The 17,706-nt window shown below is 34.7% G+C and overlaps 2 protein-coding genes across 5 annotated transcripts; one reads left to right on the top strand and one right to left on the bottom strand.

Annotated features, from left to right (window-relative positions):
- The first annotated feature begins 1,847 nt into the window (after positions 1 to 1,847).
- Positions 1,848 to 11,273, top strand: LOC145586440 (uncharacterized). Of its 4 annotated transcripts, none has more exons than XR_014100945.1 (10): positions 1,848 to 2,124; positions 2,205 to 2,270; positions 4,513 to 4,593; positions 4,676 to 4,729; positions 4,816 to 4,884; positions 7,394 to 7,456; positions 7,620 to 7,702; positions 7,791 to 7,856; positions 7,969 to 8,077; positions 10,905 to 11,273. XR_014100945.1 is itself a non-coding variant. In XM_081643280.1 (9 exons), the coding sequence occupies exons 1-9, from the start codon at positions 1,891 to 1,893 to the stop codon at positions 8,009 to 8,011; spliced, it is 759 nt and encodes a 252-aa protein (XP_081499406.1). In that variant the 5' UTR covers positions 1,848 to 1,890; the 3' UTR covers positions 8,012 to 8,269. The 4 variants fall into 4 exon arrangements, 2 of the variants coding, with proteins under 2 accessions (XP_081499406.1, XP_081499405.1); XR_014100943.1 differs by having other exon boundaries at positions 7,949 to 8,077; XM_081643280.1 differs by lacking the exon at positions 10,905 to 11,273 and having other exon boundaries at positions 7,969 to 8,269.
- Positions 11,274 to 11,571: 298 nt separating this feature from the next.
- Positions 11,572 to 12,929, bottom strand: LOC145586439 (uncharacterized). The gene has a single exon (XM_081643278.1). It carries the CDS (start codon positions 12,661 to 12,663, stop codon positions 11,839 to 11,841), a length of 825 nt encoding a protein of 274 aa, XP_081499404.1. The 5' UTR covers positions 12,664 to 12,929; the 3' UTR covers positions 11,572 to 11,838.
- Positions 12,930 to 17,706: the final 4,777 nt, after the last annotated feature.

The raw sequence follows: 17,706 nt of genomic DNA, 5'->3' as shown, positions 1-17,706 counted from the left end.
TTGAACATGGAGCTAGATATTTTAGAGTATTGGCAACAAAATGCCGTGAGATTTCCGGAGCTTGCAATATTGGCACGAGATCTTCTAACAATTCCGGTTAGTACGGTGGCTTCCGAGTCGGCTTTTAGTGTAGGGGGGAAAACTATATCTCCTAATCGTAGCTCATTGAAACCCTCAACGGTTCAAGCCCTAGTTTGTGTTCAAGATTGGCGTCGTGATGAATATAACATCCCTTCAAATTTGGATTGTGATTCTAGCTCGGATGATGATGAGGTCGTTGATGATGGAGATGATGATGATGAGGTTGATGATAGTTTCCTATACTAGGTAATTGTTTTTATTTTGCTTTTTATTGCTTTTATTGGTTGTGATTAAATTTTGCCATAGATCTATGGTGTTCATGACTTCTCTGTTTTTTTGCTGCAATTGATGATGTACTTTGTGTGTGACATCAGTTAGCTACGAACTGCATTTCTGGTGCTGTTGTAGTGAGGTTATCTCTGGTATTGAGTTTGCAGGAGACATTATAACATTGACATTGATGTTAGGGCCATGGACATTGAGTTGTCATCTGAGACAGAAAGTTGAATTAATTTGCTATAATTAACTGGGCAGCTCTGGAGGTAATTTTATTTGATTTTCTGACAGCTAGCTTGGAATCTTGGATAGATTAGAATGTGGAAGGGAAAAGGTCATAATGGTATATAAAATAACAGTAGTGAAGGGGAGAAAGGCTTCAGGTGTCTTTAAAGTGAGAAGGATCTAACACATTTCTTTGTTCTGCTGCCTTTGCCATTGCAAATTTTTACTGAAATTGAATATCCTTGCTTTCCATTCCACCTTTTTTGTGAATTAATTTTTTTGTTTACTTTTTTGTATCCTTTGCTGATTACTTTTCATCAACAGGCTTCGTACTTAAAGCTACCGGACACCACTTTCAAGGTACTTTCTATCCAAGCTTCTTGTTGTTGCTGGTTTTGTAACTTATTATTATCCAACTATTACAGAATCCAAGCTTCTTATTGTTGCTGGTTTTGTAAATTTGTTTTGATTGTTGTTTCCTATATCTGGTCTTATATGATCTGCAAATTAAAAGTCATGGATGTGTTGAGGTGTTTCGTGAAAGAATTTTGGGATAGATGTTCATTTTTCTTCACAACTCTCTCTCTCTTAACTTCTGAGACCTCTTACAATTGTGATGGCAGGATCTTCGGAGAAAGCTACCAGTTACTCGAACTTTGTTTCCTTGGCACAGCACTATGCAATTCAACCTAACAAGAGATATTGCGAAGGAACTTAACATTCGAAAGTGACCAATGCCAACGCTGGCCTAGTATATAATTCCTCGGTCTTTGTGAATGAATTGAGTTTCTAGAGTTAGTTTTTGTGATCCAATTTTCCAGTTCAAGGCTCATCATTTGTTCCATGACACTGCTATTACTTGTTTTGATCTTGGTTTTGATGTAAAGGTGTATAGTTGATAGATTGGATGCCATTTGTTAGTATAAAAATGGTTAAAACTTGTGTATCATTCAATATGAAGTCAGGCTGCTTGAGCATGAATAGTGTTTTACTCCCTTCGTTTTTATTCAGGTGTCCCATGTTGAATTTTTGTAATACAAAATATTTATATAATCCATTTTGAAACACATTAGCATTTGTTATAGAATGGCATAAGCAGTTGACAAAATTACTTCAATTCACCTGTCTATTTTAAATGGGCCGGGCCGGGCTTAATGGCCCATGGACAATATTGGGACATTTTGGATTAAACTTGGCCCGGCCCGGTCCATTTTAGATAAAGCCCTGTCCGGCCCGGCCCGGCCCATTGAACAGGTTTAGTAGCAACTAACAACAACGGGAACAACGGTTACCATAACTAACTAAACAATGCTGACCACCGGAGTAGCACCACCCTCATCTCCCCGCTTATCAATGGCGCCTATTCTTAAACCAACGCCCATGTTAGCATCTAGCAGAGCTTCATTTCTATCGCCATTGTTAGGGTTAGGGTTTTCGAAATTCAACTCAATTATTTCTCCCAGAATCCAACGCCTTTCCATTAAAGCCTCCAGAACTGAATCCAAAGGCGTTTCCTTAGGGTTTCGACCTCCCGATTTTCAGGTTATTTCTTCCCCAATTTTATCTTCCCTTCTTAAAAATTGTGCGATTTTGTAATTATTTGTTTTTCCGGCGCAAATTAGCTTCCGGAGCCATTAACGGGGAAGACATGGACATTGCAAGATTTCGAAGCTTATCCGGCTTTATTGGTGAATTTTCATCCTCTTTTTCTCTTCTATTCTTTAATTTTGTGGTTTTTGTTGTGTGCTGTTGTAATTGTTAATTTACTAATTACTGAATTTTTATTAGTTTGATCGAATTATGTTGTTTTTTAATGTTGTAGAATATGTAAATTTAACTGGCAGAATTCATAATTGTAAGATAATATCATCTAGTTTTAATATATGTGAACTGAACTGGCAGAATTGTTTCTAGTTTGAAGATGGATGTTATTTTATTTTGTGGTTATTTTGCTGTGTGATGGGGAGTGGTTAATAAATTTGCTAATTGCTCAAAGCCGGATTTATTTGCTAATCGTTTAGATTATGTTGTTTTGACAAGGGATGTTCAAGTGTTTAGCTGGTGAAATTATTACTTGTTTGGAGATTTTCTTTTTTTAGTTTTCATTTATTTTTGGTTGTTTGGCATCATGAATATGCACAAAGCCACAACTAGTTTTTCTATGTATTTGATTGATTGCATGGTTAGATAGTAGAGGAAAAAAAAAAAAAAAAACTCTGGCTTATGTGTGAAAATGTTGTCTGTCACTCTGTTGAAATGCCGCCGAAGAGAGGAATGAATAAACAAAGGAATCTAAATGTGAATGGAATATCTGAAAGTAGGAGTTTTCTAAGAGCACCAGTCAACCAGATCGAAAAATAATGCTACGAGCTGGTAAAAGATGATTTTTATTTTTATTTAAAACAAGAGAAAATGAGACTCTTCATTTTTTTTTCCTGTAAGCAACAGATAGATATTGTTAAAATTTTTAGACAGTATTCTTAAAAAAAATAAAAAATTTAAGACAGTATATGCTTAACTTGACAATGATTTTTGGACAATGTATATAGGCCTTTTGACATTACATATCGATCTGCTTATAGGATGATGTGTAGTTGACATTGGCTAGCAGTTGCTATTGGTTGATTAGGATGCATGCAATGTCCTAAAGGGTTGCGTTCTTCTTCCCGGGTACCATTCAGCTTTGCATATCCAGTATCGAACAATGAAATCCAAGTTCAACCTCAACATCAGTATGAGTGTCAAAGTTTTTTCCTTGGTGTAAGGAAAATAGATCTAGAAAATCTTACTCATGGCCCCTATGTTTTTAATTTTTTTTTTAATTGACAAATTAAAATATTTTCAACTCAAAATTACTTTTACAATCAATCTCATCTATGAAGTGTTGGGCAAACTTCTAGGAATGATATCCGGCTCCTCTCCTTCCCCACTCCCCCATCACCGACACTTATTAGATTAGAAGCCCAGGCAATTAATAGAGCTAATTTGACCTACTGCATCATGCAAACTGAAATTCAAATATAATATCTTATCAATATATTATCATGTCTAAATTAAGCCACTGGTTTCATAATAATATAGTTGTGATGTCTATTTTTTACCAACCAAGACATAATAAACAAAGTATTGAAAGTATCAACAGTTTTTGAGGGTTTGCTATTAAATCCCTCCTTTTAAAGACAGAAAATTGCTATAAAGGCTGTAACATCAATACCTATTAATCCATAACTTTAGCCTTGAACTTTGAACCACTATCACATAGTTACACACACAACAAATAGATGTATTCGCTATCTAATATGAGTATTATTTTTGTGGTATGTTTTTCGTATTGGTTTGTACTATTTGATACGATTAGATAAATTGATATACTTGTGCCTTAATGTATATTCGATTTCAATACATAGATACAGCATAATTTTGGCTTTTATGGCAGAGAGCTTTAAGAAAGGAAGGAAGAACTGAAGAAGAGACAATACTGACTAGTAGGAACTACTGAAATGTCTCTGTCAGTAATAGCATATGGTAAAGACAAATGTGAAATGAAAGCCTGGGAATTAACTACCTAGACTGAAACCCAGTTAAGATAATCTTCTATTGAATCCCTGGAGGTGACAGAACTCTGTTAAGAGCTGTGTCTTGTAAATTCTAGATAAGTCATGTAATTATTGACCACCTCCATGTTCGTCTTAGTGAGCTAATTCTAATACAATTTTATTCTTCACATTTCTTCTCATTAGAGCATCAAATCCATACATAAGATTATTTCATATTCTTTAAGCTAAACTATCTTTTTATTTGTGAATCATCTTTGCATAACACAAGGTGTTAGTCTTCACAACTCTTGGGGATGTATGATTATTTTTTTAAATTATTAGAGTCTGCTAGTGTTTTCTGTGTTATTCTCTAACGAATGGACTTACTATGTAGGTTATGTTTATCTGCAATCATTGCCCATTTGTCATACATTTGAAAAAGGATATCGTGAAGCTTTCAAAGTTTTACATGAAGGTACAGGAATTGGCAGGATCATTCTGAAACAATTTCCTTATCTTGGTTGGATTAATGAACACATGAAAACATTATTCTGCAGAAGGGACTTGCTGTTGTTGCAATATCTTCCAACTCTGTTGTTACTTATCCACAGGTTCACACTTCAACTGAATCCTTAATTAAAGATTAATGGTTTGAAGAAGCAAAGCGTATGACTATATACATCACATGACTTCACAGGATGGACCAGAATTTATGGCAGAAGAAGCCAAATTCTATAGCTATCCATTTCCTTATTTGTATGACGAGGTGAGCTACTAACTTTTTGTGCTGCAAAATTTTCAATCAAAGCATTTATAATATTCAGGTTAGATTGCTAGCAATTAACTGGTTTCTTACGTTAGATGTGCCTAAACGTTTGGGGGTACTACAACAAAGTAAGAAAGGAAAATTGCATTTATGAAGCTTCAATTCCTTATCCTTATTGCCTTATCTGACTCTTCACATGTTCCTTCCCCTTGTCTAATTGTCGCTTCCCGGGGGCAGGGTAGATTCAGCGGAGGAGTGAATAATGGTCAATGGCTTTATATTGAAAAAAGATGGTATGAGAATATCTGTACACATTGAGGTGCATATGCCAAGAAAAATGGTGTAAAGCATGATCCCTTAAAGCTATTTTGAAAATTTAACAATTTTTTGGAGTTATCATCTATATAAAGAATTTAAGATGTTTTCAGCTGATATTATGTACTGAACTACTGATGAGTGATGGGTAAGTGACTAAGTGGTATAAGCTTGGTCAAAATTTCCTGAAACTTAAAACGATGAAATAGCTGTTTGATAGTTAGGAGATTTACGACACCCCGTAGTTAGACATATTGAACATCATGCTAAGTTTATGAATCGTATATTATGATGTTGATGTCACTTAAGTGAATCAAAATTCTAAAATTCATGGTAATTTTATGGAGTTATTATTGAAAATACAAAGACCTTTAAAATTTTACACCATATGTCTTAATATCCCGGTACCTAAATGGAATTTTTCTACGTAATTACAGCGAAGAGAAAGTGAGCAATTCTATGGTCAGGCTATAAAGCTTTTAGAAGTTCATATGTCTGAGGTCTGATATTACTGAGAGCCATAATTATGACCATGGTTCCCACTTTCACAAAAGGTAGTCCAACTTCCGTTCAAAAAAATAAATAAATAAAAATAAAATATCTGCTTCATTTTCAGTGGAATAATAGGATGTGTAGTTGTGCTGGGCCTGGTAGCCACAACAAACCGAAAAACGGAGTGCAGAGTTGTCTTGTGTCTGGGGAAGTGGGGCCAAGTTTATGTACGTGGTGTCTGACAGGTTTTAAGAAAGAAATAAGGGTCTAAGTTCATGGTGTTTTACAGTAGGTTCTGGGAAAGGTGAAATCAGGCAGAGTCTTTGTGCTTGTGGTAGTATGCTAGCAAGTAGAAATAAGAGGGAACTAAGGAGGAAGGAGAGCTGGTGATGAAGTGATAGGAAGTCTTTTACTTTTACCTGGTTGTCTGGTTATAGGTCACTAAGACCAATTTTAGAGATAATAGTTAATCTTGGGATTAATTAGAAATAATTCAAACCTAGAATTGATATAGAAAGAAGTCCAAAACTAGGGATTTTTATTGCCAAATTTTTATTTGATTATGAAGAGAAAAACAAGGTTTGCTATTAAAAAAAGATTCTTTTGTATCATAGTTTTTAAACCACCTTACAAATTCATAGGATAAAATTCTTTCATTGTACTCGAAATCAGAGAGTGATAAATTATTCAAAGTGCATTAATAGGATTTTATCCTCTTACATTTTCTTGTGTGAGATTACAAGGACTTAGAGTGCCTGCCTTGCTTCTAACAAATACAAATGATGGGAGTTGCAATGAACATAGTTATTGTAGTTGTTTCTTGGAGTTTGCTGCATGGACTAAAGTATCACAGCATAAGGTGTTATTTATTGATGTCAGTATGGCTACAGGACTTACTAAGCTGATTTGGATGAAGTTAGTGTGGTGTATAGATGTATTTTTTTGACATCCCTTTGAAGTCTAGGATCTTCGTTTCTGAATATATTCATGTTTCTGTACATATGCTGATTCTTATGATCCTTAAAGAGTTATTCCCTCCATTTCAGAAAATTGGTTACTCTTCACGATCCAAGAAAATGATTGGAATATAAGAGAGATATATGGAATCTTGAAAACAAAAACAAAATTTTAAAACAGTAAATTGAGATAGTGGATTCAAAGTGTAAAGATACATGAAAAAATGGAAGGAAATGTTTTTGGCTACATATCTCAATGTATTAAAAAAAAAGAAAAAAAAAAAAAAAACCCATTGATTCGAAACATATGAAGTATATAGCTGACTAAGTATAAAAATTCTAACACCAATACTCCATAGTAAGATTAAACTCAGAGTGATACATGGCCTACAGGCTTTGCAACTCTTGTTTTTCTTTCATTATTTAGCCTTGTGAGAAAGGCTTTTAGTTTTATGTGACTGTTCCCATCTTCATTGTATTATAAAGATCCGAAGATCCATTGTAACTTGTTCCACTGTACCACATATTTTTCCACCAATATTGGCGATATATATTTAAACCTTACTATTCTTGTGGTTTTATTCTGTATATGAGAATTATGTACAGCTCAAATTTTGAATAGCCAGTGAATTTCAGGCAATAATCAATGACCTTTATGGCACCAGTTATCTATGTGCACTCTTCTATATTGCTACTTTTCTGAGTCAAAAAATTGAATTTCTGATCTAAATAATGATATTCTGCAGTCTCAAGATGTTGCACATGATTTTGGAGCAGTTTGCACACCCGAGTTTTTCTTGTTTAAGAAGGTTGGTTATTCTTGAGTTTTTAAGTTTATGGGGATAACTTGATATGCTTTGTTCAAATAACTTGTGGATCGCCACACATGCATTGACTGAACTATGTTTTTTGTCAGAATTATAGTATTATATTATTACTTCACAACTAGATGAGTAATTGATTTTGGGATAGGAGGGACGTAGGCCATTTGAGCTTGTGTACCATGGACAGTTTGATGACTCCAGACCAAGTAATAATGTGCCCATTACTGGAAGGTTAGAACTTTGTGGCTCTTGACTTAGTGCAAAATATTGGTTCTTATCTATTTGAATTTGCTCTCAAAATTCAAAGGATTTTCCTTAGGGACTTGAGTATGGCAATTGACTCTGTTCTCAGCGGTCAACCTGTTAGTGATCATCAAAAACCCAGGTTTTTTTTTCCCCCTTTTTCTAGAATCATTTATCACACTTGTATTTCTATTTCAAAATTTAATATTAGTCAATTTACTTTTTAAACAACAGCAGTGATTTCTTTTTGGCAGTGTTGGATGTAGCATCAAGTGGCATCCTGAGGTGAAGCAATAATTTGACCGGCCTTCTATTCTCTAAAACTTGGAGATGATAGTTTACAACCATAACTTTTGCTTTCAGGTTGGTCAATCTAAGATTTAATGAGCCATAATTCTTCATGGTGTATCAAAATATTTTTACTGTTTGTTGTATCATTGTTTTATAATGATGGTTGGCAAGTGATCAAAAATTTTGTAGGCTGCCCCATATAAATTGTATTGATAATGGTCTTAATCTTAAATATATTATATCTTTGAAAGCGTTTCTTATTGATTCATCGCCTTTTAGTATGTTTGAACTTTGAAGTCTTTGTATAACATGATCTCATAGTAACTTGTTATGAGATAAGGGTGACTTTTGCCTTTTTCTGAATTTGAATACAAAGTCTTTGTATGACCCAGTTTTTAGGTTCTAGTCAGTAGTGACTTACACCATCTGAGGCATCGTCTATCGTATTAGTCGCCTTACAAAATCTAGATAAGTAAAGCACATCAAATATTCATAAGAATGTCTTTTGGATCTATATTGAAGGATTGCTTTCATTAAGGTATCTTGTGTCCATGCCACCTAACTCTTAAAAAGTAAAGGAGAACTTCCTACTTGTGGTGTGCTATTTTAGTCTTAGGGCATCAAATTTCACTGTCAAGGGTCATGTCTAGTGTCTTCTATGTGGGATTAGTTTGCTTTCACAAAATTCTTTTTAGATGTATCTGATCTTTTTCTTAACATGTCTTCTCTTGCTTCCTTTTAATGTACTTGCACCATCTAGAAGTGTCAGTTATTGCTTCTCATAACCTATCACAAACAGAGGTTACAATTATCTTTGCTCTATGAATTTTTCGTATTATTCTCTCATTGTAACATCCAACAGAGCATTACTATGCCTGCAACTGATTTGTGAACTTAAGCATGTGATATAATAATTTAAAGTTAATCTCCTTGAGTCCTTGGGAAATTGATGATCATAAATTTGCCACCTCATATTGATCCTTATGTTTTATTGTTTAATGAAAGGGTAATTTGCCAATTACTACCGCAAGTTAATACTACTTTGTAAATTACTACCGCAAATTAAAAAAGTTGTGAATTACTACCGCAAATTTTTTTAAGATGTTGCGATTACTACCAAACCCCCATTAAACCCAACTATGACGTCATTATATCATGGTTAAAGTCCTTAACCATGACGTCATTATATCCCTAAACCATTTTCTTTTTTTTGGGGGGGGGGGGGGGGCTGGTTAAAGCCCTTAACCATGGTCAAACACGGGTTAAGGGATATAATGATGTCATAGTTGGGTTTAATGGGGGTTTGGTAGTAATCGCAGCATCTTAAAATTTTTTGCGGTAGTAATTCACAACTATTTTAATTTGCGGTAGTAATTTACAAAGTGGTATTAACTTGCGGTAGTAATTGGCAAATTATCCTTAATGAAATGAGAGCAGACTGATGATTCACAGGCTACCCCAAAATTGTGTGGGCCTTTCTTGAATGGTCAAGGGCAATTGTTGAAATTTGATACATCTTAATTATGTTGCTTTAACTTAGATATTGCTAGTGAATATGTTCATAGCTCACGGTGAACCAGCTTGGGAGAAATCCATTGCTTAGCTAGTTTTGTTGAATGGGTTTCTGATTTTAGGCTACATCAATGGGTGGTTTTCCTCCAAAAAAAAAAAAAAACCCTCAATGGGTGGTTCAAGGTTAAAGGTCTCCTTTTCATGGATTTGAGGGGCTCAAGATCTGCTCAAGATTTTGCTGCTTTCTAGAACAGGTTTATATAAACATATTCAGAAACAAACTCTTGACTAAACTAACCTTTACCGGATCAGATAAGCCTGACCTGAAAGCTGTTTAGTTCTAATTAAGTGGGTTGCGAACCTGCTCATGACTCGGCTCCAGTGGCCTATTAACAGTCAACGTAACCCTTACCAAATACGGTGCAGCTTGATGCCTTAATGGCCATAACCAGTCTCGTCTCTGCCACAGGTACCTCTATTTTATCAACAACTTATATATTTATATATAGGCTAGTGCTTTTCATGGGGCTCCATACTCCTGGCATAGTGACAGTTTAAGATATATTTTCCCTGCATGTCAGCATGTGTAGAGAGGTCTCCATTAAACACATGTGATAATGTATATAGTGACATGGTTAACTTGACTGCTTAAACTTTTTTCTAGTTTATATATGAGATTCAATGGCTCTTCTGGATGGATCATCTTCAAAACAGCTCTAGTAATCTAGTACTATGATATTAAGAGCAATGTCAGAGCATCTTCGTCTTCATCTTGAACTCCATTAAATTCTGTGCACTGACTTTATAATGCCTTGGCAATGTGATTGCAATCTCTATGATTTAACACCGTTATGCCAGAGTTGTATGGCTGTTTGATATGAAGAATGTTTGAAGTCAGTGTTGTGGCAGCACATATATTTTAAGGACTTGTTAGAATTTACTTTATACGGAATACCTCTTTCCAATACCAGCAATAGGAGTAGTGCTTGAATTTTTTATTAATTCTATTCTATTTTGAGAAAGAAACTTAGCAGGTCATTTGACTCAATTTCCCTTTACTTGCTTTTTTAGGAATCTTATGAGAACTTCTAAATTAGATTATAACCTACTGTTTAAGGGCATAACTGGAACTAGTTATCGATTTCCTGCACTAGCTTGGTGCTTTATGGGAGTTTCTCACTTTCTGTTTCTGAGTAATACACCTTTAAAATTATCCTAGAAAGTAGAAGCTAGTAAAGTACTGCCTTGAGACTTTCTTGATGGCGGGAGTTGTAATTGATTAAGAAACTAAACAGGATATGGTAAGATCAGAAGAGATTTCCTTGATGATGTAGATGTGGGATTTCTTGCTCTGGTAAATATTTTGATGATGTTTATCTTTGTTTAGATCATTTATATCAACAGCAGGCAGCAGGCAGCAGTAATACGCAAAGTTGATGTTTATCACATGGAGGTGCCTGGGATGATGTATGACCTGTGGGTAAAATGATATGGATGTGATCGGTATGAGATACTGACTCAATGGGCATATCTGTAAAGATATTAGCTAAATGACATTGTCACTTGATTTAATGATTTTGATGCCATCATACATTTTATTCACATGTAGTCTCAACCATATGAGAACACTATTGACTATGTAAGTGTGTAGTTATTTCGGATATTAATGGCTCACATCACAAGTTTGCATGTTAGTTCATGTTGCTACCTTGTTTAATTTTTGCTCATTTATACCGAACTGTGGTCTATTTGGGTTTCATGAGTCTAGAATGGTATACAGTACAGTTTTGCCCTTGTTTAGAATATATGTGGATATTGTAAACAAATCTATTTAGTACTTACTACTTAGATCAGAGTGCAACTAACGTGTGGTTTAGAGATATGGGAATTTTGAAATGCTCTGTTTTGTTTTTTAAGGAGAACAAGGAATAAGAAAAAATGGAAATATATTTAAACATGAAATTATTATGAGTACCATCTGTAAGTCTGTAACTGAATCAATGATATTATGCATATTAGGAATTTTTTTTAACTCTGACTTATACAAGTATGCTGATTTTATTGTCTTTCATTGTATAGGTATTCTATATACCAATAATCTCTGAGTAAATAATTCTTACAGTATTACAAGAGTGGGAAGACCTCCCATAGGCTGTAGCCAAGGAAAAAAAAATTTGTTGATGGCTTAAGCTTAGACATAGCATCGGTTTCCTCTATATACTCCTGAGTGATGAAATCTTCTGTTTGTAATTCTAAGCAGAATGAGCCACTTGAGCCTGGAAGTGAATTCTGATAGCAAAAATTCTTTTTCCCTTAGACTGTCAAGGTCCAGAGAATGCTTCAAGTCCTGCCGTATCGAAGTAACTCCAGTTATCGCTGGAGAATAGATCTGCTGATGTCTGTGATTCATGAGCAGGTGGCAACGATGAATCAAATTCCTGCATCTGAGCTATCGGCTGCCATGTGAAGCCGGAGAAATTAGAGTCTTCTGACCAGAAAACATCTTCTATAATGTCGTCGAAAGAGGCCAGATCAGGGTTAATGAAACCCTGATTCACCTCATCTGCTTGAAGCTGTCTGTGGTCAGATGGTACAAGATCAAGAAAATCATCTGACAACTTCTGATACTCTAACCCATTTTCCAGCCCGCAGGAGCTGGATATTGGGGAACCATAAGAAGCTTCAGAAGATGTGTTTGTTGTTGCCTCGTTTATTTCCTCATTGACATTTTCTTGCCCAGGATTTAAAAACTTAGCAAAAACTGCAGCCATGTCAATGTCAGGACAACCCGACTCTGAACAAGATGAAGACGAGTTAGATGATGGAATATTATCAGAACGAAGACCCGTTAAACCACTCGAAAAGCCTTTAGTAGACCTTGAACGACGGCTCTTACGACATCCACCACCAACAGGGACATTCCTAAGAGACCCACCCCTAGTCCAATATCTCCTACATCCCTTGCAGAAGAATCTTGGCTGGGACAAGCTGTAATTATTGTAGTAACAAAACTTTGTGTTTGATGAAGCACAACGCGGACAGTTAGGAGCAGGGTTGATACTGACCCTCCATCTACTGTCCGACGTCATAGGCAATGGCCGAGGTGGTAGAGTTTGAAAAAGATGGTCATTCGGGATACTCATCATAGATCAAGTAGGTGATTCCAAGGGACCGATGAGTAAGCAATACAATACGATTTAGCTTGAGAGGACGAGAGATAGAGAGATGGATAGAGAGGGTGAGGGTGAGGTTAGGATGGAGGACAGAGAAAATGAGTGTATATATAAGGAAAGGAGAAAGAGTGAGAGAGCAAGTGCAAATGTGCATGTGTGTGGACTTAGAAATGTGGGGCTGGAAGTTAACGTGGGCGGTGGCTCACTTCGGGCGAGCCGTCAGCACTAAGAAACTGAAACACGGGGGGAAGTTAATTATGATATGATATCATGTGATCTAATTAATTTTTTAATTTTCATGCTAATCATCAAAGACTGTATATATTGGTCCGACTTCATTATAGCCGTATCCATCGATTTCTCTTAAAATGTACATTTAATTATGGGGGTACGTGGCGGTATTTTATTGGGGGGCTCACTCCCCCAAAAAATAATGTACCATCTGATTTTTAAGTCAAAGCCTCTTAGTTGTTAATTTAGTTAATTTTACTCCTAAGTCAAGAAGTTGAAGGTGGGGTTTTAGTGAATAGTGACTTACCGTGTCAAATTTCAAGTTAAACAAGCATAAAACCCTCAACAATTGTGAAATTTGAGCTTGGCTGAAGTTTTGACCGTTCACCGGCTTATAAATCGAAATATTCAAGATTCGGTAGTGGAATTTGAAATCACAGGTACTAGCATTATGATTGTAGATCTTTCAGTTTTGACATATGTAGGTTGATTTATTTTTAGGATTGAATTAAACCTTTTTTTTTTTTTTACGAAGGATTGAATCAAACCTAAAACTTCCTAAGTTGTCGAGTATACTTTAACCAACATTTTTTTTATATTACTCATTTTATGTAGATATATTACATTAGGTGTTTTTTTAAAGTATGACAAAGTGACAAATTGAAAAAGTTGGAATATGATATGAAACACGAGGCGTGATGGGCCGCTACCAGGTATGGTCCATACCAAGGGGTGAAAACAGTATAAAATCAACAATAATAGTATAAAAACAACAAATAACAGTATAATATAAAGATTCGCTCTTTCCTCTTTCCCTCTTTCTCCATCAAAAATCTCGCTAGAATTATAACAGTATAAACTATAAAATAACATTATATTTATCAATAATAACAATATATTTATCAATAATAACAGTATAAATTGAAACATAAAAAGAATTTGGTATGAACCATACCAGGTATGGGCCTATACTTACTCTATGAAACACCAAATAAGGTAAAGGATCTCCAAAATTTATGTTGAATGATACAGGTTTGGTAAAGGGGAGATATGTATTTTAAATTTTAAGATGGTCCTTTTCTCTTGTTAAATTCTTCCTAGTACGGTAAAAGAGACATAGGAGCATTACTCAATACTCATTAGTGCAAACCAATATTGTTGTCTTCAATTACACTTCGTACTTTGGTGGGTAGAATAGTTGGAAAATTGAAGAACAAGTGAAAAGAAAGCCAATAGCATATGCGGCCATATGGGTGGGTGCACTTGTGTTGTGGGTTAGCCTTTTGTGGCTAGTCGAAGGTGGGATCACTTAATAAGCCCGATTTGTGAAACACATTATACATGTATGTGCAGAATACATTCACCAAACAACTACTTTGAGTCTTTGACAATTACCTCTACAAGTTAACATAAACTTGTATATTATTACTAAATCAGCTAATACAATAACTAATTTTGTTAAACACGTCTATACAAGGATTAGCAAATGATGGAAAAATAACTTGACTTTCCAATTTGAATGAAATTTCATGTAAATATGATTTGAGATGAAGTCATTTGTAGCAACCTTTTTCGAGTGCATCTAGGCGCATAGGGCCTATGTATTTGACATGCACATATGAAGGCAATATGAAATTCGGTGGTACATTTTCTCTTTTATTTTAGTATAGTGGTACATTTTTGTGTACTACTATACATGTATAATGTACCATTAAAGTATAAGTTATTTGAATAGTATATTTGATGTACTATTATGCATGTAGTGGTACTTTTTGTCATCATATTTTTCACCTTTAAATTCCCATTATTTACAAAAATGTCATCCTATTTACATCTTTAATACATAGGGACTATGCGCCTAGAGTTTTCCACCTTTTTCACTTCTAAAAAAGTGTGTCATAAAAAGTTCTATGTGAAATTAGCAAGGGTATAAATGGGATTGATTATTGTCTAGAGCAGCATAGCAAAGACCAAAAATATTCTTTGAATTCACAATTCATTTGCTTCCTAAACAGAATTCATTCCTTGTATACAAGTTTTTGTCATGGTTTATCTTACAAAATAATTTTTGGCACTGTAATTTTGTGTCTTGTGTATCACTTGGTGATTACCACAAATTCTCTGACAGAATTTGTTTGTGTTATAATTACGTAAGTGTTCACTAGCCCATTAATTTTAATTAATGGCAGTGAAAATTTGTCAAACTAGTCGCCAACTCATGATTCTTTGATGTATTGAATTCTATTATTTAACATTTTTGTACTTTGATAGTATTATATTATTATGTTATCTTAATTAATTTTAGATCAGAAGTTGGGAGAGACATACTTATATTACACAGAGGCATCTCTCTTGTAATTGTCAGTAATTAAATTGGTAGCCATGAGTCAGACAACTTAGACATTTATCCTCATTTGCCATAGATGTTTCCTTAATCAGTAGCTAAAATGATTTAAGATTGAGTCGTAGCTTCACATTAATTTGTTGAAATGTTAAAAAGTATTTTAAAAATATATACATATCTTTTAGATTTTTTTAAGTAGTAACTTTTTGGTGCAACAAGCCACACCTTGTGTCAGGGGTTACCCGAGTTATTTAGTCAGGGGTTACCCGAGTTACTCGATTAAGGGTTACTTAAGGGGTTCGGATAGGGGTTACTCGAGGGGTTCACTTGTTCAAGAGTTACTTGAGGTGTTATTCGGTCAGGGGTTACTCGAGTTACTCGATCAAGGATTACTCAAGTTACTCAGTCAGGGATTACTCAAGTCATTCGGTTATGAGTTATTTAAGAAGTTCGGTCAGGGGTTACTCTAGTAATTCAGTTAAGGCCGGGGTTACTTAAGGAGTTCGACCAGGATTTACTTGAGGGTTCAGTCAGGGGTTACTCAGTTAGTGTTTACTTGGTCAGAGGTTACTCAAGAGGTTTGGTCATGGATTACTCGAAGAGTTACTCGGTCAGGGGTTACTTGAGGAGTTACTCGGTCAGGGGTTACTTGAGGGGTTACTCGGTCAGGATTAACTCAAGTAACCCGTGACCGAGTAACTTGAGTAACCCCGACAACTCGAGTAACCTCGGCAACTCGAGTGACCTTGACTGAGTAACTCGAGTAACCTCGGCAACTCAAGTAACCCCGACAACTCGAGTAACCCCCCTGTCGCGCACTACAACAGGCCGTATACAAAAAATTGTGTTTTTAAGGTAAGGAGTAGAATTTCAATTGGACCTCAACCCTCATTGTTTTAATATTTAATCTAAGGATAAAGTTACCCTAATGTTGATATTTAACTAATTAAGTTGTATCGTGAGACTGTGGTATATATTACATATATATGATCGAATTTTGGATTTGGATTATGTTAAATTATTTTGTCAATACAGATCGAATTTTAAATAGGATTAATTTTGGATTAAGTCAGATCAATATGATAGATAACTGCACAAGATGTAGATTTGTATAGAGCTTTTATCTGATTTTGTTGTGCTTTCAAGCCTTTTGTTGAATTGTTTCACTATGATTATTTTGTATTTATTGGACATTGTTTGAAGATGTATACGAGTATATTACTAACCATAATGTAAATGAATTAGGTTAATCAAATTCTCATAAGTCATAATTTAAATTAAGTGGCTCTTAATGGATCGATCTAAAGGGATATATAGCTTTTTTCTAATGAAGGATCATCCTATAATAATAATAAAAGAAATTTCACAATTACTTAAAATTAATTTTTAAAATATAAAATAAAAATTTTGAATGGTGATTTCGGGAAAAAAGAGATTGGCGAATGTTGAATTAGTGATGACATTGCGAAAGTTCACACTGGAACACATGAACATATGCATAGTAAAACTAAATTAGGGGACAAGCAAGCATGAGATGTCGGCTAGATTATACTAATCGCAAGTTTAGTACGTAATTAACTCATTGGGATCACCAAGCTTAGCAGTAAAGTCTGTGTATTAGTACTTCAATCACAAATCAACCAATTGCATGCTCATGTACTTTTATTCATTCCATTAATGTACGTTGTAGTTGTAGTTGTAGTTGTAGTTGTAGTTTTAGTTGTAGTTGTAGTTGTAGTTTTAGTTTTAGTTTTTAGATAATGAATCCATAACCTAGGCAAAGGTGATTCATGGGTTTTGAATTTCGATCTTGAATATTTCCTTACATATTTTACTAACCAACCTATGTACCATTAATGAGAATTGAGGCATGCGATAGTAATTTTATTATGTCCACGATCCTTCAAAACTTGTATCCATCAATTTAGTACATTTGAAAAATAAAAGACAAATTATGTAGAGTTATAAATGACAAATGATACAAATGAGATTTGGACTTATACCTCCAATACAGTACACCAGCTAACTTGGCTTCCATCAATAACTTGAATTATGATTGTTGTTGTGTTTACATGATAAAAGATTAGACTTTAACCAGAAATCATCACTTGCAACTTGAAGGAAGTTTGATTCACAAATTCTATGTATATATAAAGGTCTAAATAAATTCAAAATCCATACCTTTTGTTTGGTTCAGAAGTTTAAGAAGAGAAATAGGTAAACTTGTACCAATACTTTAGAAACTAAAACGAAAAGTTTTTAAGAATCAAACATATGGTATCATGAATCAAATTTCGAACTTATATGGTTATTCTATTTTCAATCTCGATTCCAAGTAAATACCGGCTATACCACCCTGTATCTATATTTACTTTGGTTCACCAATGGCCATTGATATAGCAATCCTCCATTTTCCCATCCATTAATAATAATTAAAAGCC

This window comes from Chenopodium album, chromosome 16, assembly GCF_948465745.1.
Source record: "Chenopodium album chromosome 16, dcCheAlbu1.1, whole genome shotgun sequence".
Lineage (NCBI taxonomy): Eukaryota > Viridiplantae > Streptophyta > Magnoliopsida > Caryophyllales > Amaranthaceae > Chenopodium > Chenopodium album.
The sequence above is the reverse complement of the archived record's forward strand: the minus strand, read 5'-3'. Positions and strand labels throughout refer to the sequence as shown.